Below are 26489 nucleotides of genomic sequence, written 5' to 3' on the forward strand. Positions count from 1 at the left end.
TAAAGGTCATGTCCTTTTCCTTGTACCACATGCCATAGCATATGTAAACCTTTTGATTTAATTGAAACCTACTTTTTAAATAAGTGATTCTTAAATTTGATTTCTGATCTCCTCAGTAGGTTTTAGAAATCAGGGCTTTGATTTAACAATCCAGGAGAGGGACTTCCCTGGTGGTCTGGTGGTTAAGACTCCGCCCTCTAATGCAGGGGACACTGGTTAGATCCCTGGTCCAGGAGCTTAAGATCCCACGTGCCCTGGAGCAACTAAACCTGCCCACTTCAACTAGAGAAGCCAGTGTGCTGCAGCTGCTGAGCCCACGTGCTCTAGAGCCTGTGTTCCACAGCAGGAGAAGCCTGCCACCAGAGCTAGACGAAGTCCTGCACACCAGCGCAATCAAAATTAAAAAAAAAAAGAAAAAAAATTTTTAACTTAAAAAAAGAAGCCTTAAAAAAAAAAAAAAAAAAAACGCAGTCCAGGAGAAATATAGGACCTGACACATGACTCCAGAGATGGGAGCTTAGGGGTCATAGTCTGAGAAGTGAGGTGTGAGGGTAGGCACGGAGTCTCTAGGCCAACACATGGAAACCAGGTGCCAACACAGCCACTGTCCCAGGCCAGTGTCAGGGCTTGGAAAACTCAGGGTGACCAAAGCATAAATGCTAAGTTAAGGTTCTCGGGGAGCCAGAAGTGGAAGGGGGCGGGGTGGACCTCCAGCTCAGAAATATCTCCCATTGTACGTCATGTCAACTGGAGATCACTAATCTCTCCTTTTTAGTAGAATAGTCTTTTCTTTAAATCTTAAGAGATAGCTTCAATTTTTATATGCCTTCCTTTTTTGATAGTACTTTTGATAATATCAGAAACTGGGCTTCAGTTTCTGAATGTACAAAATGATAATTCAGGTTTATTGTAATGAGGAAATGAGAACATCTCTCTGAATGACTTTTGCAAATTGTAGACTATCCATACGAATACCAGCTATGAAACCCCAGGTTCCCCCCAAACCAACTGATCAGTAAGAATGGCAGTTTTGCTGTTGGGCGAAGGCAGCAGTGATTTTTGGAGCGTAGATAACTCAAGGAGAAGCAAAACCGGAGTAGAAAGCTGCATTGGGAGTGGGGTGGAGGGGCTGAAAATGAGATCTCTGGGGGCCTGGAGGTGGAGGTTGGGGGAAATGCAAGACCAGACCTGATTTGTTGCCAACCTGGGATCTGACTGAGGGCAGCAGCTGCTCGCGTGCATGTGGATCCTCCTTGGGCAGTCTTTATTAGCTCAGTGAAGAGTTGTTGAGAGCCTGACATGACACGTAAATGTGGTGGAGTAGCCTGTAGAAATCGAATCACATGATAAGAACATTTATGTGTGGGTCCTGTAATGGAACTGAGGCAGCCAGGGATGGGCGAGAATCTATGTGGCAGGGTGGGAAACCAAGGCACCAAGAGAGGTTACCATACAAGTCTGAACTACTCAGAACTGAAGCTGAAAGCAACTTCTGACTCTGACTTCTCCCACTCTCTCTTACCCTCTTTCCTTACTTCTGTCAAAACACGGTATTACTATACTGTGTTCTCAAGAGCAAATTCCAGTGGAAATAAGCACAGCATAAAGCACTTCAGTGCAGGATCTTTGAGGGAAGTGTGGAGACGCTGGTTGGAGAAGAGGAATTATGTAATGACCTAATTATGAGGCCTGCCATCTGCTTAGGAGTCACGCCTGCCTGGTTAGGATTCCCTGATTATGTTTTTCGAGGAGGATTCTAGATTGTTAAGGGAGCTGGGGGGTGTGTGTGTGTGTGTCTGGGATGTGTGTGTGTGTGTGGTGTAGGTAAATGGCATTGGAAACACTACTGCCTTTCTTGAAGGAGATTGGTAGGTTGTGGAGAAGGGGGATGAAGCAGCTTTTGAGGGTTTCTAAGCATTTATTATGCCTTACCATAGAGATCAGTGATAGAAGGTTAGTTATTCTGTAGAAGAGGCTCTGTGTATTAGAGGAGAGGTAGCCAGGTGAAGGCTTCCCAAGTGGCACGATGGTAAGGAACCCGCCCATCGACGCAGGAAACACAAGAGACGCAGGTTCAGGCCCTTGGTCAGGAAGATTCCCTGGAATAGGAAATGGCAGCCCACTCCGGTATCCTTGCCTGGAGAATCCTATGGACAGAGGAATCTGGCGGGCTATAGTCCTTAGGATTGCAGAGTGGAACACAACCGAGCACACACATACACACACACAGCCAGGTGAAGGTGACCGTCATAACATGGCCAGAAACTCCAAGTGTACCTGGAGAAATAACTGAGATCTTTTTTTCCATGCAGGATAAGGAATGAAAAGTCTACTGTTTTTTTTTTCAATGGGTAGTTTGCATCATGGATGAAAATACTAAATTCAGGAACTATGAAAAAAAAATGGGGCTAGGGCAATGTAGAATTTGAATGTAAGGCACTGTGCTTAGGGACTTGGTTGAGTTGCCTCTGAAGGGACTCAGAGCTTGGAATCAGATGAAAAATTCCTGCAACTGGCGGGCAAGTGACAGGTGAGGGTAGTGTGTCTTTAGAGCTGCTGTGGGTTTTGTGCTTAGCTGGAAAGGAGTCTTTGCACTGTCAGCCATGAGGTTGAGAGCCAGAAGGATGCTAACACGCCGTCCACTAAACATACAAGGAGTGACTTTCAATGAAAATATCAAACTTTTTAAACACCCTTTAGAAGAATCTTTAACAGAAAATCTCTTTGCTCTCGGGTTTTGAAAGTGTGCCTGTATCGGGAAAATGAGCAAGTGATTTTAGCAAACATCCCAGAAGAAATAATGTTTTGCCAATTCTAACTCGTACTCCCTCCTGTCAGAGAGCTTCTTTTATTTTTTTCTGCTGCTCATCCACTACCTTCCAGTATGAAAGCAGTGTTGTCTTTTAAAGAACTGATCATTCAGAATCCCTGCATAGAATTTAGGAGGTTGTTTGGTATGTTTCCTGTCCCTAAAGAATCACCAAAATATGACAGACGCCCAGCTCCAAAAGTCAGAAATTTTTCTAATTCTTTAATCTGATGCCACACTTATTTTACAGATAAGAAAACAGAGGCCCAGAAGAGTGGAGTGACTTACTGAAGGTCGTAGCTTGTCCTTTGTGAAACTTGGACTAGAGTAGGTCTCCTGACTTCTGGCCCTTTTCTTTCTGTTGTCCCTTGGTATCGCTCATGTAGAGATTTATTTGATATGTTGTCAGCAGTTCTGTGGCAGTGACATATGATTAGATGGGTGTGTAATTGCACAACTCATGGATGTAACTCTCCAGGCATTGTGTGGTGTGTTAACTGGTGTCTTAACTTCCAGCAGGGCCTTCAGAGCAGCAGCGAAGAGTTTTAAGGTTCTGGACATCAGCATTCTTTTCCCATGAGGTTGCAAAGACTTTGGAACAGGAAGTCTTGTTTCCTCACTGAACCTGCCTCTTCTTTTCTCTTTGGTCACCACTTCTTATCGGCCCATGTTTTGAAACAACCTTGAGATAGCCTCTGTCCTTTTCTCGTCCTTGCTGGCATGCACACTTCAGATTGAGCTGACATCTGGCAAAGAAGTGTCTCTGCATTGGATCTTGCGTAGTCATCTAACATCTGGATTATGGTATATTTTGTTTTCTCCAGTGGCAGACCTTTTTAGAAGAGTAGGAATTTGCAGAGTCATTAGCTTCCTCCCCTGGACAAAGACAGCCAGCGTGGCCAAACTTCCTGACCTCCTCTCTCACCCCTAGACTACTGGTAGGGCTTTGCTTAATTTAGTCACACACCCAGGTTTTCATACAAAGAGATACTCTGATTCTATTTAAGTATTCTTAGTATACTGCCCTTTTTACTTCAGAAAGATTTGAAATGTCCCTGATCCTAGGGCAGGGGTCCCCACACTGGCCTGTGATCTATATTTTTGGGAAGCTTAAAAAAAAAAAAAAAGATCCCAGGACCCTACCCACACCTACTGAATCAGACTCTTTATCAGCATTTAGCTTATGTTTACCAAGTACTTTATCAGGGATGTAATATGTACTTGGTATATTGGATACTTAATAAGTGACATATGAATTTATCCAGAGCCTGCTAAGAGGACCAAAGATTTTTTTAAAAACAGTGCACTGCATTCAGTGCGGCATTGTAAAGTGAATCTATTTTTTTTTTTCTGCAATAATATGAGAGTGAATAGTGAAGGTCATTCTCTAAACATGTTCAGAAATGGCCCATCTGAAAATTGACTGGCCCACCTGTGGAGTGCCAAATGAGAGCTACTAAACTGCAGAGAAATGTTTTAATTCAGGACTTTAACAAAGGAAGTAATTTTAAAATGTACACTTATGGTAAATGGGTTGAAAATTGACATGAATAAAATACTTGGAGTTAAAATAGGCTATTTTTATTTGTTTTAAAACTCAGCATCTTTTAATAAAGCTTGATTCTTTAAAAACACAATCCTAAAATATACATTTGACTGTCCTTGTCCTCAGGCAAGTGGTGACCATCGTTTTATGTGTACACTGAATACAGTAATGACACATACTCTGCCTGAAAGCTGTTATGCATTAATACTTATTTACTGCCTTCACGAAGTTCCTCTAATTCAGTCTTCCAGTTTTATAGGTGAGGGAACCTGAGACCCAGTGAAGAGAAGTAAGTTGCTCCAGATGTGTTGATCAAGACTTTTATAGGCACATAGTAGATACCTATGTAAACTAGCTGAAACACAAAAGGATAATGTTCAAAAGATATGGTGGGGGGAGCTTTCTCCGGGAACTTGGGAGCAGGAGCGCTGCTGGCTGTGGGGAGGGTCTGAGAGGAGGAACAAGAAGGCTCTTGGTCGGCGGGTGTCTCTGTCTCTCTCATACCTCTGCTCTTGCTTTGGTTTTCTCTTCCTCTCTGTGGGTGGACTTTCCCTGTTTGTTCATCCATGTGGCTCAATATGGCTACTGTCCAGCTCCCACTTGAACTTGTCACAGTTTAAGTTGCCTACATGGACTTACACCAAATTCCACGTTTCTGAGGGCGAGAAACTGATTGGCCCAAGCTTGAGCCAGATATCCTTACTGGTCCCATCAATTCTGGCAAAGATGAGGCTGATGGTATTAGTAAAACATGCCTGGTGGGGGAAAGGGAGTGTCTGGAGACAGGTGAATCACTGAATCAAGCAGACTCCCCAAAGCTGTATTCTGAAAGTCTACTAAGAAATTGTGTCCTAGGAAGAAAATGAGGAGAATTTGAAAGAAGGCAATGGCAGTGAAAATGGGAAGAAGTAAGCAGATTTGAGAGAGATGGAGAAAAATCAATGCACTCTAGTAATTAGTTGGATATTGGGGAGAGGGAGTTGTTGAAGATAGGAGGTGTGGGAGCTGGAGTTTGAATTCATGATAATAGGAAACATGGGACAGGAGGCTTGAGACGAGTGGGAGGGACATATGGGGTTTGATTTCAGTTTAAACATCTTGAGTTTGGAGTACTTGTCAAAATTAAAAGTGGTAATGTCTATCAGGTTAATTGAGAAAGTCAAATATGGGTCTGGACGTCTAGGGAGAGTTAATCTTGTGAATATAATTAAAGGATACTGAAATGCTTAAAGGGTAAACTTGCTTCAGGAGCATTTATAGAGTGAACAGAGATGACTCAGGACTGAACCCTGGAAACACTGGCATTTAAGAACAGGAAGAAGATGAGGCACTCTAAAGGAGATTAAGAAGTGGACAGAGATAGAAGAACTGAGCATGCTGTGTCCTTTTCTTTGGAAGCCCAGAGGGAAAGCTCTTGATTTAAGACTGTCACTGATGAAAAGTACGCGTGGTGGTCAGGTGAGATAGCATCTGAAAACTAGTGATGTGCAGAGCAGGCCTTGGAGAGGGCAGAAACCAGATTACAGGAGGTTTCTGAACGACTGGCTTCCCTCATACCTCAGTTGGTAAAGAATCTGCCTGCAATGCAAGAGACCCCGGTTCAATTCATGGGTCAGGAAGATCCACTGGAGAAGGCCCACTCCAGTATTCTCGGGCTTCCCTTATGTCTCAGCTGGTAAAAAAAAAATCTGCCTGCAATGTGGGAGACCTGGGTTCGATCCCTGGGTTGGGAAGATCCCCTGGAGAAGGGAGAGGCTGCCCACTCCAGTATTCTGGCCTGGAGAATTCCATGGGCTATACAGTCCATGGGGTCCCAAAGAGTTGGACACGACTGAGCGACTTTCACTTTCACATTTTCACTTTCTGAATGACTGGGAGGTAGAATATGGAAGGAGAGAAGAGTATCGGTAATTGATAATATTTGGTTGTGAAGGAAGGGGAGGAAAGGGCTGGTAGCCATTTGGATCAAGAAAAAGGTGAAGAGATGTTTTTTTCTTTTTTTTCTTTCCAATATCAGAGAGACTTGGAACATGTTTAAATATTGGTAGGAGAGAGGCGGTAGAGAGAATCAACTGAAAATATAAGAGAGGAGGGATCATTACTGGAATGAAGTCCTTAAAGCGGGAGTGATGGTCTCTGGAGACAGGAGGGGGATGGAGGCAAGGATGGGACTGATCCAGAGAACTTAGAAGAGAGAGAGGGCTGTGAAAGTTGAGGGACTCGGGGTGGATTCAGGATTTTTTAGGACTTGAGAACTGTTGGTAGGAAAGGATGGTGGAAGGGAGATGACGGCTTTGGGGGTTGAGATTTTCTTAAATGATGCTTTTGACCCTGAGGGTAATTTTAGAAACAAAAGTGGGTAGTTGTACTCTATAGATCTGTGGGCATGAGGAGAAGGTGTTATACTGGGGAATAGGATCTCAGTGCCTTTGAACTTTTGTCTGAGCCAGGTTGTCGATGTGCTCAGCAGTGGACGCTCAGGTTTCCTAGGATTGAATCACTAATTACAATGAAGTAGGCTCAGCCCAGACAGCATCTCTTAATATTCAGCATCCAGAGAAAAGCCTAGAGGCATCTTTCTGTTTAGAATTTTCCTGAAAACAGTTCCCACACCTCCATCACATATCTTGCTCACGTAAACTTTGGTCGGATTTTGTCTTCTGCTAACTGTTTTTCACTTGGTCCCAAACCCTGGACTTGAGGTGATTAATTACTGCTTGAACACTGAGAGGTAAGGTTCCGCGTTCCTTTTCCAGCCCTGGTCGTGGGAGGCAAGTGCGATGAGTTCTCCTTCCTCCTCCTTCACACAGGCCTTCCCCTCTGGCAAAGACCACGTTTCCCCAGTGCCCGAAATTTCCCAAGGCACTTTAGTGAAGATGAAGGTCAAAGAGATAAACCGAGGGTGGTGAAAAGACTTTGAATTTAAGCATATGAATGTCATCTCCTCCAGCCCCACTGCCGCTCTGATGTAAAATGTAAGCCCCATCAAAATGTGCCACTGCTTGGGGGGGGTCCCTTACACCCCCCCTGGGGATGGATGTAGCGGGGGCTGGTCAAGGGAGGTCTCTTGCCAGTACCTGGTCTCCTTTCTGCCATGATGTAGATTGCAGACTGCCTTCTGCTGTTGGGGTTACTGCAAAGGGCAAGAGAATAGGGATTAGGGCCAGCATGGAGCAACTGTAACTCAAGCCTTGTAGCTGAAATCCCTCCCTCAGTTTGGTCCTGCAGGCAGGTCTGGGAAATGATCTCCTCCACTTTGCTGAAAGGTAGAAGATGTGCTGAAAACTGACGCCCCAGGAGTTACTTGGCGCTCTCCCATATTGTCGCTCAGCTTTCCCTGTCACGGGGTTGGGGGGGTCACCTAGAATGGAACCAGGTAGGAAGAGTTAACACGAGGGTACCATTTCTCCCTCGTTGCAGGGGAGTGCAGTGTTTTACAGAGCAGCCTGGTTCCTCAGGCCAGCACAGCAACCCACTTCTAACTGGGTGGTACCAAAGGTCAGAGTGGAAAGTTCACTAGATTCGTTGCTTTGTTCTGTCTCACTTTCCTTATTGGTAAAACGGGACTTGAGTCTCTGAACGGATGATGGATATTTGGATGGGAAAATCACAGAAGAGTGTGCTGGAGGAGACTTTATTTATTTATTTATTTTTAGTATTTATTTATGTACTTGGCTCTGCCAGGTCTTAGTCACAGCATGTGGGATCTTTAGCTGCAGCATGCAAACTCTTAGTTGCGGCGTATGGGATCTAGTTCCCTGACCAGGGATTGAACCCAGGGCCCCTGCTTTGGGAGCCCAGAGTCTTAGCCCCTGGCCCACCAGGGAAGTCTTTGGAGGAGACTTCAGAAGCATGCTGTGTAGGTGGGCTTTAGGAAATGGGCCTCCTAGGCACAGATCCGGGGCACAGGGCACATGCCTAGGCTATTGAGGTTCTCCTGCTTAGAGAGTGAGCCTGTGGTTCCCCATCAGATAGGCAAGTATAATAATACTGCCTCACAGGGTTGTCATGAGGATGCAATTAGTGGGTGCGTGCAAAGATGCCTGGCACAGAGCTGAATCTCGATCGTGCTATTTTTGCATGTGTCCTAAACAGATGTGCTGTCAAGTAGATGGAAGATGCAAAGGTAGATGGAGCATAGGCCACGTGGCCCTAATGCTGTGGCGTGTTTTATTGTATGTGTGTTTCTCTCTCTTCATATTTTGATGACATTGGTGTTAACAACAGAGAAGTTTTTTTAGCCAGCTGTGTAGGGTGGTGATGCTTCTGGTCAGTGAATGACTTGAGTTTTTGAACTCAGAGGTCATTGTTTTCTAGGTCTGTGTGCCTGTCTGTCACCAAGTGAACTCAGGCCTTGAAGAACTTTTCATAAGCATGGTTAATTGAGCTGATTTTTATAATTCACCGGCATTCACTTTTTGAATGTTTGTGTGTGTATCATTTGTTTGTATCGCAATGAAACTCAAGCATAATTGCCAACATATAAATATTTAAAAATAGTACTTTGTTAAGGACTAAATGCTCCTTTTATGGTTGGTGTCAGTCATATATTTTAATCATGAAAAGTCAGTGAAAAGAGAAGTCGAGCTAGACTCGTGGTCTGGGGAAACCTGGGAGAGTTCATGGGGCCTTCTAGATTCCTCTCAAGACCACTTACTTACCCTCTCAAGGCCGTCATCTTTCTTCTTTGGTTCCCACCTAGTACCGCCATCGGAGCACTCAGGGACTGCTCCACCTCACTGCCCTGACCATCATGGAGGGTTGGGAAATCCTAGGCAATTAGCCAGTCAGGATCAACAAAATACCAGAATTTAAAGTAAAGACAGGATCAGTAACAGCCTGTGCCCAGCCATACTGGAGTCTAAGACAAAACAAAAAATCAGTACTGATCCTGTCTTTATTTAAAATTGAAATTTTTTTCATTCTGGATTTTTTTGGCCATTATTTGCACTTAAAAATACATTAAAATGCTATGTATCTTGATAATTGAGTTTTTGAGCACTTGTATAAATTTCATGCCCCAGGCTGTTGCCTCACTCTCCTCACCCCAGTCCCAGTCCTGGTTTTACCCCAGGGGCAGAAGAAATTTTGTCCCCATGGATTTTCATTCATTGGTCGATTTTGCTGTGCTCCTTCCTGGTTGTTTTAGGAATGGAAATACCTTCGTAATATGCCTCCCAGGTTTTGGAGCACAGGTTTTTCTTTAAAAATAAACAACAAAAAGTGTGTTTTGTTTTGTTTTTTTCTTTTAATAATTTAAGAAAGGTAATATATGGTCATTAGTGAAAATCGGGAAAATAAAAGGATAAGGAAGAAAGTAATCATCTATAATGTAATTTCTCCCAGGTAACTCAGTCTTAGAAAATTTTTTGCATATTTTTAATCATCACATTTTGTTTGTTGTATTTTCTTCTAGTCTGTTCACAACAGATATGCATTTTTACATAGCTGTTCTTAATAAACTCAGAACTTTGTATCTTATTCTTTTTATTGAATATATTGTGCACATTTTAACATTAAAAATGTTCAGTATTTTAATGGCTATGTAGTATTCTCTTATATGAACAAGCTTTCATTTTTTTAAACCAAATCTTTTCTTATTGGACATCTAAGTAATTTCCATTTTTCATGCTATAATTTTTTTCATCTTGAGCATTTTTGTACACAGTTTGTGAATATTTCAGAATATTTCCCTAGGATAGATTCCCAGAAGTGAAATTTTGGAGTCAAAAGATCTATTGGGCTTTTTATACATGTTTCCATGTCTCTTTCCAAGCAATTCCAGCTGACGTTCCTACCAGGAGGTATGGCTGCCTAACTCAGACTGTTTGATATAGCTTGGGGAATACTCAGCTCTCATTTTTTCCCTCCCCTCAACTTTATTTGAACTGTAGCCTTAACAGAACTGGATGCTTGGGTGGTATCCAGAACTCCTACTTCCCGTTTGGCTGGATCTGTTCTTCAGATCTCTCTCCCTTCTTTGTTGGGCATAAACATCTTAGAACCCTGTGACACCTTGGTTTCTCCTGGTGTCTGTCCAGGCTCCCAAGTGAGTGAGCACTTTCCTAGTTAAGCTTCAGGTATTTTCCCCCTAGGCTTCTGGCTGCTCTGCACTGACCCCATAGCCTTTTCCTTCAACCCTTTGATGAGATGCCCCCAAGACCCTGATTATTAGAAGACTCCTCTTTCTCCCTAACCCGTATTGCTCTGTTCTGTTTTAGCTGGTACTCATTATTGATCTAATTGATAAGCTTATGCTATTTTGGTGTCTGGACTGCTCAGACTTGGTCTCTGCTTCAGTGAAGCTTGGTTTCTTTATGTTGTTTGGCTCCTAGGTCTAGTTTGATCTCAGCTGTGGCCAAGGAGCTCGGGAGCTGGCCATCCCTGGAACTTAACAGCATCACTGTAGTTCCCACTGAGAGCCAGAAACTGACTCCACAGCTCTGTTTCTCTGCTGGGTTTCCCAGCTCCCACTTCCTTTGGAGTCCCTCACCAAGTTTCTCTTTTCCCGCTGAGGAATGTCTTGAGCTCTCAGGTCTTCCCTGGGGCAGAAGGGAAGGACAGTATGGTGCCCGGGCAGATTTCTCTAATGTACAGACAGCATTTTCATGTTGGGCCAGAGCTAGGGTGAGACACTCACCTCAGTGCGGAACTGAAGAGAGCACCCAAAAACTTAGTTGTCAACAGCAGTGTTTTAATGTAATATTTAAAAGATAAAAATGAATACAAGAGGGACTTCCCTGGTAGTCCAATGGTTAAGAATCCGCCTTGCAATCTAGGGGACGTGGGTTCGATCCCTGGTTAGGGAACTAAGATCCCGCATGCTGCAGGGCAACTGAGTATGAGTGCCCTAACTACTGAGCCCACGCTGCAACTAGAGAATCCATGTGCCATGACGAAATATCTTGCATGCTGAAACTAAGACCTGATGCAGCCAAATAAATAAATATTTTAAAATAAAACCGGTATCAGTTTAATAGTGCTGTACCTAGCTGTAGGTGGCACTAGTGGTAAAGAACCTGCCTGCCAACGCAAGAAACTCAGGAGACAAGATCCTTGGATCAGGAAGATCCCCTGGAGGAGGGCATGGCAGCCCAGTCCAGTATTCTTGCCTGGAGAATCCCATGGACAGAGGAACGTGGCAGGCTACAGTCCATGGGGTCACACAGAGTCAGACACGACTGAAGTGACTGGGCATGCATGTACCCAGCTGTACTGCAGCCTGAGGCAGAAGGAACAAAATCATCAATACTGACTTTGTCTTTTTGTGCCTATAGCAAGTATCTCACTCCACTCACCTTAATCTCAACCCTGGCTTTACACCAAAGGTAGAGGAAGTTTCCCCACGTAGATTCAGTGCATTGTGTGGTGCCGGGTCCTCCAGGGCCCTGCAGAGACTTAACCTTCTTGACAGGCCTCCCCAGGGTGGTCCATGGCTGGGCTCTTCTTTCACTTAATGTGAACGACTCCACCCTGTCAGTCTGAGGACCCCACTCCGTCTGAGAACTAAATCCTCTTCTTTATGATTGCTTTCTGATGATCTCTGGTAAAAACCATCTCCTCGGCCTCCCCAAGTAATGAGTGCTTTGAGTGCTGGGGGGTCTTATCTCCCCAACTCCCCAACTTCCTTGTCTCTGAGCCCAAGGAAGGCTGCAGCACAGACCATCTCCCTTGTTCAGGCGCCCTGTATCTGCCCTTTCCCAGATGGATTTTCATCATTTTCTTACTTAGAGCTTTGTATGTTAATGCAGCTTCTGTTTTCATGTAAATCTAGTTTTTTGTTTGTTTTTTAAAGTATTTATTTATTTCACTGTGTTGGTCTTAGTTGCAGCATATGAACTCTTGTTGCGGCATGTGGGACTAGTTCCTTGACCAGGAATCGAACCCAGGCCCTCTGCAGTGGAGCATGGAGTCTTACTGGATCACCAAGGAAATCTCTAAATCTAGTTTTTAATTTAAGAATTCTCACTCTTCAAGTATAATTTTTAATACTCTGTTCTAACACTCTGTTCTGGATGTTTTCTATTAAAGGAAACTGTATGGTTAAAATTATTAAAATTTAGATTGTATCAGAGCTTATGTATTTTATAAATATATTGGTGCAAGGTGTCTTAGGGTCATTGGGTTGCAAGGAACAGAAATTTAATTCAAATTAGAGTAAGTCAAAAGGAATGCATTGAATAAATATAAAGGAACCTTCCAGAACCCAACAGCAGGAAGTGAAGCTGGATTTTGTGAGTACTGGAAAGTTATCAGGTGTCTCTGCCCATCTCCCTCCTCTTGGAGCCTCATAGTCTCGAATTGCAGCTTCTTCCAAGTGTCTGCTCTGATGTCTTGCCCTTTTTTTTTTTTGACAAAACATTCTTCTCTGATTATTTGTGAGCATGGGTATGACTGACAGTAGCTACCAGCCTGGTCCACATGGTTGTCCCACACTGTCTTGATTCCAGTTCCTAAGTTGGTACTCAGATTCTCAAGAGAGAGTGTGTGGCTGCTGCCTGATCCTGGTCCGGGTAGTGATGGCCAGGAGGAGGCAGCCATCTGATGTATCTGACCATCATTTCAGCATGGGGTAGAGCATGTGGTAAGCTAGGCCAATGTGTTTCCTACAGTGAATAAAAATAAAGTAAAATCTTTGCCCTGTGAGTGAAAGATTATAGTCCTCAAAGACTGGTTTGCAGACAAGTGAGATATAATCAGGGTTAGAAAATAAGGCAGGGATGGGCATTCTGTTAGGTCAAAGTTCACATAGGAGCTCAGGTTTGAGTTGCACTTGGACTAACAGCTACTCGTTTACTAATTAAAGAGAAGGCAGGCATTCCAGATACAGAACATGAGCAAAAAGCACCGAGGCACTAGGGGACACCGTCCAGTCCCTCAGCTCTGTGTGGGCTCCAGACTCTCATGGGCCTCGTCTGCTACATTAAGGGTAGGATTTCATCTTGTAGGTGGTTGGGGCTAGAGGAGTATTGTCAGCAGGGAAGTAGCATTCTCACATTGCTATTAATTTATGAAATATCTATTAATCATCTATTGTGTACCAAGATGGGCTTCCCTGGTGGCTAGTGGTAAAGAATCCACCTGCCAGTGTAGGAGATGCAGGTTCGATCCCTGGGTCAGGAAGATCCTCTGGAGAAGGAAATGGCAACCCACTCCAGTATTCTTGCATGGGAAATCCCATAGACAGAGGCTCGCAAAAGAGTCGAACACGACTTAGTGACTCAACAAGAACAGCAGCAGCAAACGTACCAAACACCGTGCTAGCCCTGAGGACTCCAGGAGAAACAAGAAGCTCTTCTTGCCATTTTAATTTTCTTTGGTGACTCATTTTTCAAGTGCCCCACCTAGAGAATAATGTGGAATGTTGTTCATACACTTGCATAGTATTCAAAGTCCTAAGAGCCCTGTTTAATGATAGCCTTAAAGTATACATAGTATACTTTATGAAGAAATACAAAGTATCATATAGTATATAATAAAGTACTATGGTGACATAACAGGTCTTTCTGCCAAGGCAGAAAGAGTGGTTCCTTCTTTGCTTTAGCCTGTCTCCTAGGGAGATGAGCATGTCACAGGAGGTCACAACACACTGTGCTGAGTGCAGCAGTAAAAGTACAGGCCAAATGTGTGATAATGAAAGCCAGGGGGATAAAGTAATTATCCTCTAATTTAAAAAAAAAGGGAAAGAAAGCCAGGGGGGCAATTATCAGGGAAAGGGAAGACTTCATGGAAGAGGTGCTATTTTAGCAATGTTAAACTCCTTTTATCTAGCAGAGGATTGGGTCAGAATGTTCTCTGCAGAGGGAATGACATGCAGCAAAAAAGTTCTAGTTCTGAAAGCTTGGTGGTAGAGGAGAGAGCATGGGAAGATAGATTCTGGGCGAAGACAGGAAGTACTCAGGTTATCAAGGTCTAGAGCATATTTTGTTGGTGGGAGTGTAGAGTGGTACAACCACTTTGGGAAAAGGTCTGGCAGTTTCTTCTAAAACTAAGCGTACACCCACTCAGTGGTATAGCCCTTGTACTCTTATTTGTTTTAGTCGCTAACTTGTGTGTGATTCTTGCGACCCCGTGGACTGTAGCCTGCCAGGCTCCTCTGTCCATGGGATTCTCCAGGCGAGAATACTGGAGTGGGTTACCATTAGGTATTTACCCAAGAAAAATAAAAGCATATGACACAAAAAGACTTGTAAAAGAATGCGTTTAGAGTTTTGTTCATAATAGCTCCACATTTGAAATAACCCAAATGTTGATCAATAAGAGAAAAGATACATGGGTCAACAATAAGAGCAACGAACTACTGATACCAATATAAACTATTATGTTAAATAAGAGATCCTTACACAAAAAAGCACATATGGTATGATTCCATTTATATGAAGGTTTAAAGTTGATAAAACTAGAAGTAGATTGCATCTGTGGGGGATACGAGGGTGGGATTATCTGGGAAGGGGTTGAGAGAACTTTCTGTGATTGAAAGGTTTTATATCTTGTTAGGGGTTTGGGTTACTTGACTGTGCATTCATCAACACGTATCCAATAATATACTTAAGATTTATACATTTCTCTGTAAGTAGATTTTATTTCTACCCAGCCCCTCCAAAAGAACTGTAAATTCTGAATAGTAGTTAAAGATATGCTGAAGTGTTTAGGGTGAAGTGCACCAAGGTCTATACCTTTCTTGGAAATGCATCAAAAATATGAGTTGATGATTACATAGACAGATGATAAATATGTGATAAAATAAGTGTAGCAAAATGTTAACAATTTGTAGACTCTAGGTGGTGAGCATAGGGAGGTTCACCATATGAAAGTATGATCTTTTTGATTTTGCTGTGTGTTTGAAATTCTTCAAAATAAAATGGGGGAAAATATAAAGATTCTTAGCATACTGCTGCGTTCAGGAAGTTGGTCTTTATTCTGACTTTGGGAAGTTAATGAATCCTTTTAAGAGGGAGGAGTTTTTAGATACGAATTTAAGACTGGAAAGAGATCCAAGGCATGACACTAAGAACTCTATTTTAGTTCCGATAGGAAAAGAGAAGCGTATGAAGGAGTGTCAGGGGTGAAAGAACAGTGTGAATTCCAGAGAGATTTAAGGGATAGAATTGTTAAGACTTGGGTAATGGTGAGAGTTGGGGTGGTAAGGAGATTGGGAGCTGGTGCACAGGTACTGGGGAAGGGGTCTAAGACCTGGGAGCTGGTGGACGGTGATGGGCAGTCCAGTCAGACATCCTGAACTTCAGAAAAAAGGCTTTAGCATGAAATGAAGTTGGAATGGGCTGTGATTAACTGTTGGGAGCTGAGAGAATGTCACCCTGCTTTCCAGGTTGGGGACTTGTCTCCCTCATAACCAGGAGGGTCGAGGAGATTAGGGTGACCTGGACAAAGCAGATGTGTTTGAAAATCAGTTCTAATGAAACCAAAGAATTGAAAACTCTTCTATTATGTACCTTTGATGTCAGTGCCTGTCCCAGGAGAACAAAAGACACAGCTTAGCCTGGCTGCTGAGCTCAAATCACCACAATAGAAAATGCTCTTTCTGAAACAGAGCTGGTTAACCTGATCTTACTCTGAAAGCACAAAATGCAGAAACTGAAGTAAGCTTTGAAGCATGAAGTTAGAATGGAATGCTCTGGAATTAACAGTTGGAAGCTAAAAGAATGTCAGCCAAACTTTGACTTCGCAGTTCTTTGGAGAAAGTGGGCGAGTAACACACATGGAGTGTTGGTGGAGGGACCTCCCTGGTGGTCCAGTGGTTAAGAATCCTCCTTGCAATGCAGGGGATGCTGGTTTGATCCCTGGTTGGGGAACTAAAATCCCATATACCTCAGAGCCGCTAAGCCCACATGTCTTGACTAGAGAGCTCCTGTACCACTAACTACAGAGCCCACAGGCTCTAGAGTCTGCGCCCTGCAGTGAAGAGCCTGCACGCTGCAGCTGAGACCCAAGGCAGCCAACAATAAAATAAGTATTAAAAACAAAGTGTTGGTGGAAATGATTCGAGCTGGGGCTTGGGTGTCTGTGGTGGGGGCTGACAAACCTGGGCACAGATTCTGCGCCCTCTGGCTGGTCCCAGCTGCTCTCCAGGTTTGCACACCATTTACTAGAAGACAGCTGGCACCGATGGCTTGAGGGAGGGCGGGGGCGAGACAGTTCCTGCCCAAGAGGCTCTTCACCTCTTCAGCTGAGGGATGAGGCAGCAGTGGGCATGGGGGTTTTGATTTCTTTTCCTTCTCAACTGAAGAGGGTTTTTCTTTTCAGCTCAAGTGTTCTTTTTAAAAGAAGGAATCACTCATGGAACAAGTGGCACTCTGACAGTGCAGAGGTTTCTGTAGAGATTGCACCTGTACTCGTTACCCCAGAATACCATCCAGTGGGCTTTGTCTCAGAGGACCCATCGTTGTGCTGGGCTGTGCACTCTGGTTTTGCTCTGTGGATGGGCTGCCTCATCACCCACGGACCTTCTCAAAATGTGTCCCTTCTTCCCCTTGCTAGATTCTAACCTCCTGAAAAGCTGGCACTGTGTAGTGTGTCTCAGTTTGGTGTGGTGTGGGCTTTTTGGTTTTGTTTGCTTGTTTTTGTTGGTATCCTTAGGGTGCTGGGCAGACACCTGAGGACTGCTTATGCAGCGGGCACTGTGCTTCATGACACAGGCCACAGTGAGATAGTTGTCATCTTTGTCCTTGTGCAGTTTACAGGGTTCAGGGAAAGAAGCCATCAAACCAGGAATTAGCTACCTAAGTATTGAATTATGCTTCTGATACGTTCACAAGGAAAAGAGGAGGGTGTGTGTATAATAAGGTATGTAACCTGATCAGAAGAGGAAGGGAGTGGGGACTGGGGCAGTCAGGGGAGGTTCATTGGGGAGATGACATCGAGCCTGAAACATGAAGGATGGCTCGTGGGAGCTGCTCAGGCCAGGAATGAGGTGAATAGGGCAGAGGGAGGGATATGCATAGCCGTCTTTAGGTAGCGTGGAGCACAAGCAACATGTGGGAAGAAAACAGGCAATCATGGCTGGAACAGAGTGAGCAGTGAGAGGCTATGATGTGAATGAGGCTGGAGAGAGAGATCTCACATCATATCATGGGGTGCTTTGCGGGCCATGTCAGCCTTTGGAGTTTCCTTCTAAGGAGGGCCAGAAGCCACGTGGATTTTCAAACAGGAGAATGATACTCAATTTCTGTTTTTATAAGATCACCCTGGCTTGTAGTATAGAGAAGAGAAAATGGCTCAGCATGACCTGAGGATATCAATGAACAAAGACCTCGGCCCTGCTGATGTCTCTCACCATTTCTGCATTTGCTAGACAGCTAATGCCATGGAAACAGTTCCGACAAGACGGCCGGGTGGCTCTGGGAAAGGCCCTTGTCTGGTCGATCTCCGATGGTGACAGTCCAGGCCCAGTGTGCTCTGGTTTTACGTGCAGTAATTCACAAGCCTCTGCTGTGTGTGAGCCAACCGGCTTTCTTTCTTTCTTTTTTAAACTTGTCATTTTACATTGCAGAATAGCCAAGTAACAATGTGGTGATCGTTTCAGGTGAACAGCAAAGGGACTCAGCCATATATATACATGTATCCATTCTCCCCAAAACTCCCCTCCCATCTAGGCTGTCACATAACGTTGAGCAGAGCTCCCTGTGCTGTATACAGTAGGTCCTTGTTGGTTATCTGTTTTAGATGTAGCAGTGTGTACATGTTCATCCCAAACTCAACTATCCCTCCTCCTAATTTCTTAAACTCTGACCTTTTGTTCCACACAGGCAGGTACCTTCTCTGGCAGTTTTTGGGGGATGGAGGAGAATTTTGCCTAGAGAGAACCCCCGAACTGCAGATGTTCCCCAGTTGTTACAGTTCTAGAAAGGAAGAGCCAGCTGCCAGCTGCCCCGTGTTCAACCTGGGCTGTGGCTGTGATTGGGTTCTGTTGATGTTTCTGGAGCACTGTCAGAGTTTGCCAGTGTCTGACTGTGCCCACAGGTCCCGATGGGGAGAGAGGAGGTTGAGAACCCCCAGTCATCCCCTGTCTGGGTGTTCTTTCTGCCTGGGGCAGGGACTGCTTTGACACGTTCCCCAGAAGGAAGCTGGCACATGGCGATTTTTAATTTGAGGCGAGTTAGGCGAGATTGACGTTAAAAAAACAAACCCCAAGTCCCCACTGAAATCAGTGTTGAACAAATGCTGCAGATTGACCTTTTCTCCTGCAGAATCTTTGCTGTGCTCCTTGCCATCTGTTATAGAGTTTAGAAAACTTTCGTTCCTTCTGAAACTTTTGGCAAAATGTGAATCAGTTGTGGATGGGTGTTTGTCAGCCTCTTGGTTGTCACTCCCTGCGGGAGCTCACAGACACTGCACCCAAGTTCTCCCTCCCACCAGGCCGGCGAGGGAGGCCAAGCCCTGGGCAGGTCCCTTGCCTTTCACCATGTCTTTTCCCATACCTTCCCTGGTAACTGAGGTGTCCTGTAGGGTCTGCTGTGGGGAGGGAAAGTCAGCAGCGAAGGAGAGTGGACCAAAGTCAGGGCCAGGAATTGGTGTGCCCGGATTGCCGCCCTCTGGCCCTTCCTCTAGGTGGCAGCACTGGGAAGCCACTTGGGCTTTTCTCTGTGCCTCAGTTGCCCAGCTGGTCAAGTAGAGTTGGTCATACATGTCCCGCTACTTCACAGGACTCTCGTAAAAGTTGAAGTTGGGCTGTCTTGTTCAGTCCTAGCCTGGAAATGGGTTTCCTTGACTTGCACAGGGGTGAAGAGCTTTTCTACAGTTGTAGCCAGGATTTGAAAATCAGGAGATTTCTCCTAAAAATCGAGCTTCTTTTGGAAATCAAAAAACTTGGCAGCCCTCAGCCCACATTCCTCCATGGCAACAGCTGGCCTTCACTGAGAAGCCACCGCCTCATGAACGGGGTGTGCCCTTTCTCGTTTGCCTGGGTCCGCCCCTGCTCATGATCTCCCATCAGCAGGCTCCCTCTGAACACTTTGTTATGCCTGCACTATCTCCCTGCTTTAGATGGTCTGTCTGGCCCCTGTAGGTATTTGAGTTTATGCCCTTTATCTCAAGAAGATACTCCAGATTTAAAACTTGAATGACATTCATTTAGATACCACTTGTATCTACCATAAATACAGAGGATTTGGGTGGGGAGGAGGTAAGGCCAGACAACCTGTATTCATCATATCCCTCCTATGGATATGATGGTGTCTCGCCTGTCATTCAGTCCTCCCCAAAGCTAAGAGGTGAATCTCAGCCGACCTTGAAAGGTGAAAGGATCGGGCCTCAGGGAGACCGTGGCTTTCCTGAGCCAGGGTTTGAACCTAACCTGCTGGACTCCACAGGAATACTCCACGGTCTCAGTATAGAGTGGATCTGGTGGCCCTGCCCCCACTCCCACCTCTGTAGCTGCCTGTGCACATATGTGTCAGTGGTAGGCTTGTAGGTAAAGGCTGTTTGTGTGACTCACAGTGCTGTACTCCTTACCTTTATATAGGGATATGGAATATTCTTTGGGTTTTTTCTCCTTTAAAGCAGAGTTTCCCCCCTTTTTTCAGAATGAATATTCAGCAGATAAAAGGAAGCTGTATGTAGAGCCACTGCAGCATCTCCTGTAATCCTAAGTCTCCGAGGGACCCATTCATTTAAATACCACTAATTTGGTCTTAATTTCTGCAGTTGAGGAAATGGAGACCAAAGAGATCCAGTAACTTACCCAGTGTTGTCCTTTCTTTTATATCTCCTGGGTTAATACCACTTTAACTGGATTCGCTCTCTGATTATTATTTGTTAATTAATTTTTGGCTGCGCTGGATCTTCATGGCAGTGCGTGGGCTTTCTCTAGTTTTGGGGTAAGGCGCTACTCTTCAGGGGCGGAGGGTGGACTTCTCATTTCGGTAGCTTCCCTTGTTGTGGGGCACGGGCTCTAGGCACGTGGTCTTCAGTAGTTGTGGCGTGGGCTCAGCTCTTTGGAGGCATATGGAATCCTCCTAGACCAGAGATTGAACCTGACTCCCCTGCACTGGCAGGCGGATTCTTATCCACTGTGCCACCAGGGAAGTCCTCTCTCTGTCTGATTCTTCAGTGAAGCTTCAGAAAGCTGTTTTATTTTATGCTAGCTTTCTGTTAGTTCCAAGAGAAACTGCATTAAGTAAATAGCAGTCATTGGGTTAAACCTTATTTTGAAAGAGAAACACAGAACGTGTAGGGTGGAGAAGTGGAGGACGTGAGCAGAGTATGGGTCTGGGTGAAGTTTCCCTCATTGTAGTTTCCTCTGGCTCTGGTTTCTGTTTCCTTTCCTCTCACACAAGTGGAAGCCATTCCTCAAGGTGTGGATGGGACCCATGATAGGAAATGAAGTTTCCTTTTACCTTCAGGAAATAAGCAAGCCGCAGATGTTGGTAACCCAGACTCCAGGCTCGATTGCTAAATACCCACCAAAAACCTCTTTGGCAGCAAATCCAGAAACCCTGCCTCAGCACCATGATGGGCTTCTTTGTTTCACGGTCTAATCATTCTCATTGTCTGCCCAGCTGTTCCCTATCTCTGTGCATATCACTGCTCAGATCATCAGTTTGGTGCTTTCCTTCTCTTCTCACTCACCTTCCCTCCCCATCCCTCACTCCTCCTTGCTAAGTGGAGTCACTGGTGTCTTAATTCATTCAGAAGAGCCCCCAGGGCCTGGTACCACCTAGCATGATTGCTTATTTTAGATAAAGCCAGGAGCTGTACTACAGTTACTTCAAAAGCCCCATTGCCAGTGTTGAATAGCATGATCAGGCTCCTTGAGAAGGTTCTGTTTAAAAGATTTCAGTCCAGATAATGATGTTGATGACCATGATCTCCTGTTGATGTTAAAGTTGAACAAGATTTTAGCAATTATATAATCCCCTCTCTTTGTATTACAAAGGGCTTCCCTGGTGGCTCAGATGATAAAGAATCTGCCTGCAGTGCCGAAGACCTGGGTTCAATCTCTGGATGATCGGGAAGATCCCCTGGAGAAGGGAATGGCAACCCACTCCAGTATTCCTGCCTGAGGAATCCCATGGACAGAGGAGCCCGGCAGGCTAGAGTCCAGGGGGTCACAAATAGTTGGACACGACTGGGCAACTACACTTTCACTTTTTCTTTCATGTATTACAAATTCTCACTTTCCTTTTTTCCCTCAGAGATAGATAGCCATTTCTGTCATCTTTGCCTGAGAGGTAGAAGTCCAAGTTATCTCATATCTCAGTAATTTCATTGGTGACTCGTTGATACTGTGCTCATTAAAGCCTTTTATCAGGACAGTGGTAGGAAGCAGGTAATCCTGAAGTTGAAAGATAAGCGATCTATTGGGAAATGCAAATTAAAATCACAATTAAATATCACTACACACTCAACAGAATGGCTAAAATAGGAAGACCAATAAAACCAAGTGTTGGTATTAGAACAGGGTCCATATTTCTCTCTGCGTGTGTGCTCAGTTGCTCAGTCCTGTCCAGCTGTTAGAGACCCCATGGACTGTAGCCCACCAGGCTCCTCTGTCCATGGGATTTTTCAGGCAAGAATACTGGAGTGGGTTGCCATTTCCTTCTCCAGGGGATATTCCCCACCCAGGGATCTAACCCGAGTCTCTCATCTCTTGCATTGTGACAGGGCAATAATTAACTTGAGTTGTATAGAAGCTGCTCCTTTACATGGACCATATACTTTGGTTTTCCACAATCTCCACCACTCTCTGTAGTCTTTTCTAATCTCTCCTCATTAAGAGGAAAGCTAATTCATTTTTGAGGACTCACTATGTGTCAGGCACTGTTCTTGGGCATGAAGATACAGAGGGGAACCAAACACAAAACCTCTAATTCATATAGTGAGTGGAAAGTACCCATCTGCATCATCAGAAATTAGAGGGAGAAAGTGAGGCCAAGAGTACTGTGTATTTTAGGGAAAGTGGGAGAAAGCATGTTTCTTTGTGGAAATAAAAATATTTTTGGATTTAAAATGAATTGGTAAAAGTGAGTCTGTCAAAGTTATCCTGTCCTGCCTCTTTCCCTTACCTCACATAATGGGTCAGATCCTTTTTCCTGTTACAATTCAATACATCCATGAATTTTCCTAAGAAATGGATTTCAGCAAAATCCTGAACATTATCTTAGTGTTTTAAAAAATGCCAGTAGGCAGAGCGATTGGCACAGGCTCCAGTGGGCAGACTGGCACAGGCTCTGCTGAATGTTAGCTTTTCTTCCCTCTGTGCAAACTCTCCCCAGCTCAGCTTTAGATTTTTCCATTTAATCAAGATGTAGGGATGCAACTCAGTCTTAGGTAAGCACCTCTCTTGAAGCCTGATAGCTGCCTTCTGTAATCCCCATACCCTCTTCAGCTGTGGCCGAGCCTCTTCTCACCCTGATACGCGTGGCAGATGTGGGCCTGTGGTGAAGAAGATTCGTGCTGTTTGCGCTCTACCTGAAATTTACACTCCTCTTAGTCAGCCATGTGGTGAAAGTGACTAACATCTTTAAACTGACAAATCCTATCAGGCTTCGATTTTTTCTTTTTCAAGATTTTTTTTTTAATGTGGATCATTTTTTTAAGTCTTTATTGTCCTTGTTACAATATTATTTCTGTTTTAGTTTTTAAGCCGTGATTTAAATGCTTCTTACCTGCAAGTGCCCATGTGGCGCTAGTGGTAAAGAACCCACCTGCCAATGCAGGAGACATAAAAGATGCAGGTTTGATCCCTGGGTTGGCAAGATTCCCTGGAGGAGGTCATGGCAACCCACTCCAGTGGTCTTACCTGGGAAATCCCATGGACAGAGGAACCTGGCGGGCTACAGTTCTTAGGGTCTTCAAGGGTCAGACACTACTGAAGCGACTTAGCATGCAGCACGTGCCTGCAAATAAGCCCCTTAATAGGCATAGATGCCTAAAACGTGGTTCTGTTTGTGGGAAGCATAGCGGCTCATTTCTTTGTCTGTAGATTAATGTTGGTCACAGATTTTGAGAGTCTGGGCTGGCATTTCTCAACCAGTTACGCTTGACTGGATCCTGCCATAGGCCTTGGAACTGATTCTCTAGTCCTGTCTGGAAATGTCATCTTGCTACCTGGTGAAGAAAGCTGCACTGCTCCCACCTGGTGGCAGTTATCTCGAATTGCCACATCACCAGCCTGCTCCTCCAGGCTCACCTTGCCCTTTGGTGGTGCCACATGTCAGAACCGTAGGAACTGGTCATTCCCAGCTTCCGTTCTGCAGCGCTGTCACGTGTCTCCTTGTGATCTAAATGAGTATTGCAGTTTTCACTAAGTGGAAAGAACACTTTTTAGATAATTAGGACAATAACACTGGTCCAGGTTCTGCCCACAACTAGCCATTGGGTCCTAAAAATGTGGTTCCTCCCCCATAAAGCAAAATGCTAGGACTTAACACTCTGTAGCAGCACTGCTCGAAGAAGGAAATGGCAACCCACTCCAGTATTCTTGCTGGGAAAATCCCATGGTCAGAGAAGCCTGGCAGGCTTCCGTGGGGTTGCAGAGAGTCAGACATGAATGAGCAACTGAGCACAGCACAGAAGCATGGCTGGTGCAAAGTCTGCAGTTCTGTGATTTAAAGAGAAATTCAAAATCTGTAAAAGAAATACCTACCTGTATTGTTCACACAACAATTATGATTATGCGTGGAAATTGTATAATTTATCATTTACATTAATACTATTATTTTCTCCAAGTTTAATTGCTTATAAGAGACATCATGAATTTAATGGCTTTTGAGGGGGGAAGGGAAGACAAATAGTACTGCATTAAATGTACATATTTATTAGAAGAAAATTCTGATCCTAAAAATTAAAATGTAAAAATATGCATCTTAGAATTGCATTCTTTTGCATGTGTGTTAGACTTCTATCTATTGTCGATGCATGCTAGGGTTTTAAAAATCTTTTGTGGTAAGTACTCAAAATTGTAGAATTAAATCGACAGTTGAGCAGTGTGAGTGGACTTTATTATAAGAAAATGAAAAATGTTATTGAGGTACAAAAATTAGAGAGATGACAGCTGAAATGAAAGACTGGATGGTAAATTGTAGTGTTTATCTGAGTACTGAAGAGCACCATGACAGGAAATACACAAACTTGCAGTCTCTGCTAAATCATTATCAAAACGCACATTTGGAACATTTGAGTCTGTTCAAAATTTTTTTAACACAGAATTATGTGTGTGCTTTATGAAAAAATGCAACAATGCTGCATGATTAAGGTTCTCTTTGGTTGCATGGAACAGAATCCTACTCAAGTTAATTTGAAAAAGAACAGTTATTATAAAGATACAACAGGAAATACTGAGAACATCGACAGACAGCTGCTGGAGGGCTGCTGGGTCTTCAAGGATTTCGAGTGGAATGGTTGGGACCCGGGTCTTATATCACAGGCCTGAGGTCTCTATAATCACTACTAATGGCCCTGTCTCACCCCAGGACTATGCCATAACCCCAGCTCAAGTTCCTGTACTGCTGACTTCTCTCTGTGTTCAGCTCCATCCAATTAGTCATCACCTCCATGCAAAGAGGGCTTCCCTAGTAGCTCAGCAAAGAACAGCCTAGCAGTTTTTTTCAGTACCCAGGGTCAATGTGCAGGGTAGTACAAGCTAAGTTAATGCAGGTGTGTGAGCAGGCAGATAGACTAAGTCTGATGTAACTGCTGCTTATCCCAAAGCTTCACCTTTGATAGCTTTGCTGCACCTTATCTACCCAAACTCTTTTTAACAGTGGCACTGAAGGCCTCTGACAGTGTTTGAAGAGTGAGGTCAAGGTTAGGGGTTCTAAGAATTTGTGGAACACCAAAGTATAACCAGTTTAGAGCATTGAAGGATTCCTGTTAGAGTTACAGTAATCTCTTTTAATGAATTATGAACTGTGTTTTAGAGAAGGGTTAGAGCAGACATTAAAAAAATCTGCCCAGTAATCATCGTGCTTCCCTGGTGGCTGCTGTGTAGAGTAGCTCTTTCCTAACTGTGTCTGTGTCTTCTCAACAGCCCATGAAGTAGGGAGGGCAGAAGTAATCCTCCAAGTGTATTGTTGATTAGTCAGGGGATGAGGTGAGGAGGGATGAGAAGAAAGGAAGGGAAGGAGATTCTCGAAATTGATTGCCAACTATCTTAAAACGGTTTTTGAAATAATTTCCAAGCCTCTCTGTTTAAGTATTGGACTTAGGTGTTTTTTTTTTTTTTTTCTTTTAAAGAAGTCCTTGGTTGAATCTAATCTCTTTAAGCCTCTGTTTTCTTCAGAGTAATTGTCTTACAGGGAAGAATATCACCTGGCTTCATAGGATTGTGGTATGAATTAACAAGAGCTCAGAGAGCCCAGGAGAGTGATTCCCTGGTGGCTCAGACGGTAACGCGTCTGCCCGCAATGTGGGATACCCAGGTTCGATCCCTGGGTTGGGAAGATCCCTTGGAGAAGGAAATGGCAACCCACTCCAGTACTCTTGCCTAGAAAATTCCATGGATGGAGGAGCCTGGTGGGCTACAGTCCATGGGATCACAGAGAGTCGGACACAACTGAGTGACTTCACGACTTCACGACGACAGAGTGCCCAGGAGAGCAGTTGGAATGTAGTTGGTTCTTTTTTTTCATCTTTTCATTCATCTGTTTATCTATTATTGTTCTGTTTTATTTTGTTTTGTTTTAGATAGTTCAGGAACAGTTTTTCTGATTCTTGCTACCCTATCCCACAAACGATACCTCTGAGTCCCAGACTCTTAAGAATGCATTTTGTGCCAGACCAGCCCTAGGCCTAGCTGACGATGGCATCAGAACCATTAGCAGTGACATCAGCAGCCTGCAGCCTCATGGTCATTCGACTGACTTCTACAACATGACTTACAAGAGCTTGTGTGTGTGTTTCTCTCCCAGGTGGATTTGCCATCGTGTTTCTGGTGAGGACGAGCAATGGAATGAAATGTGCCTTGAAACGCATGTTTGTCAACAACGAGCATGATCTCCAGGTGTGCAAGAGAGAAATCCAGATAATGGTAAGGTTGCCCATCAGACTTGGGCTCACTTGTTCAAATGTTGGGGAGGGACTATGCCCTTTCATAAGAAAGCCCCGGGGGGTGCTTCTTTCCTTCCCTGAGATGACAGTGAGGCCTCACCCAAGATGGGAGTGAATAGCCAAGGG

The 26489-nt window shown here is 44.3% G+C and overlaps 1 protein-coding gene across 15 annotated transcripts in view; it reads left to right on the forward strand.

Annotated features, from left to right (window-relative positions):
- AAK1 (AP2 associated kinase 1) overlaps nt 1–26489 on the forward strand; it is a 170141-nt gene that overhangs the window by 47184 nt on the left and 96468 nt on the right. For all 15 annotated transcript variants that reach the window (XM_070379341.1, XM_070379342.1, XM_070379329.1 and 12 more), the window contains exon 3: nt 26225–26343. In XM_070379341.1, coding sequence (XP_070235442.1) covers nt 26225–26343 — 119 coding nt within the window. The remainder of the gene's footprint in view (nt 1–26224; nt 26344–26489) is intronic.

This window comes from Bos mutus, chromosome 11 (assembly GCF_027580195.1).
Source record: "Bos mutus isolate GX-2022 chromosome 11, NWIPB_WYAK_1.1, whole genome shotgun sequence".
Classification (NCBI taxonomy): Eukaryota; Metazoa; Chordata; class Mammalia; order Artiodactyla; family Bovidae; genus Bos; species Bos mutus.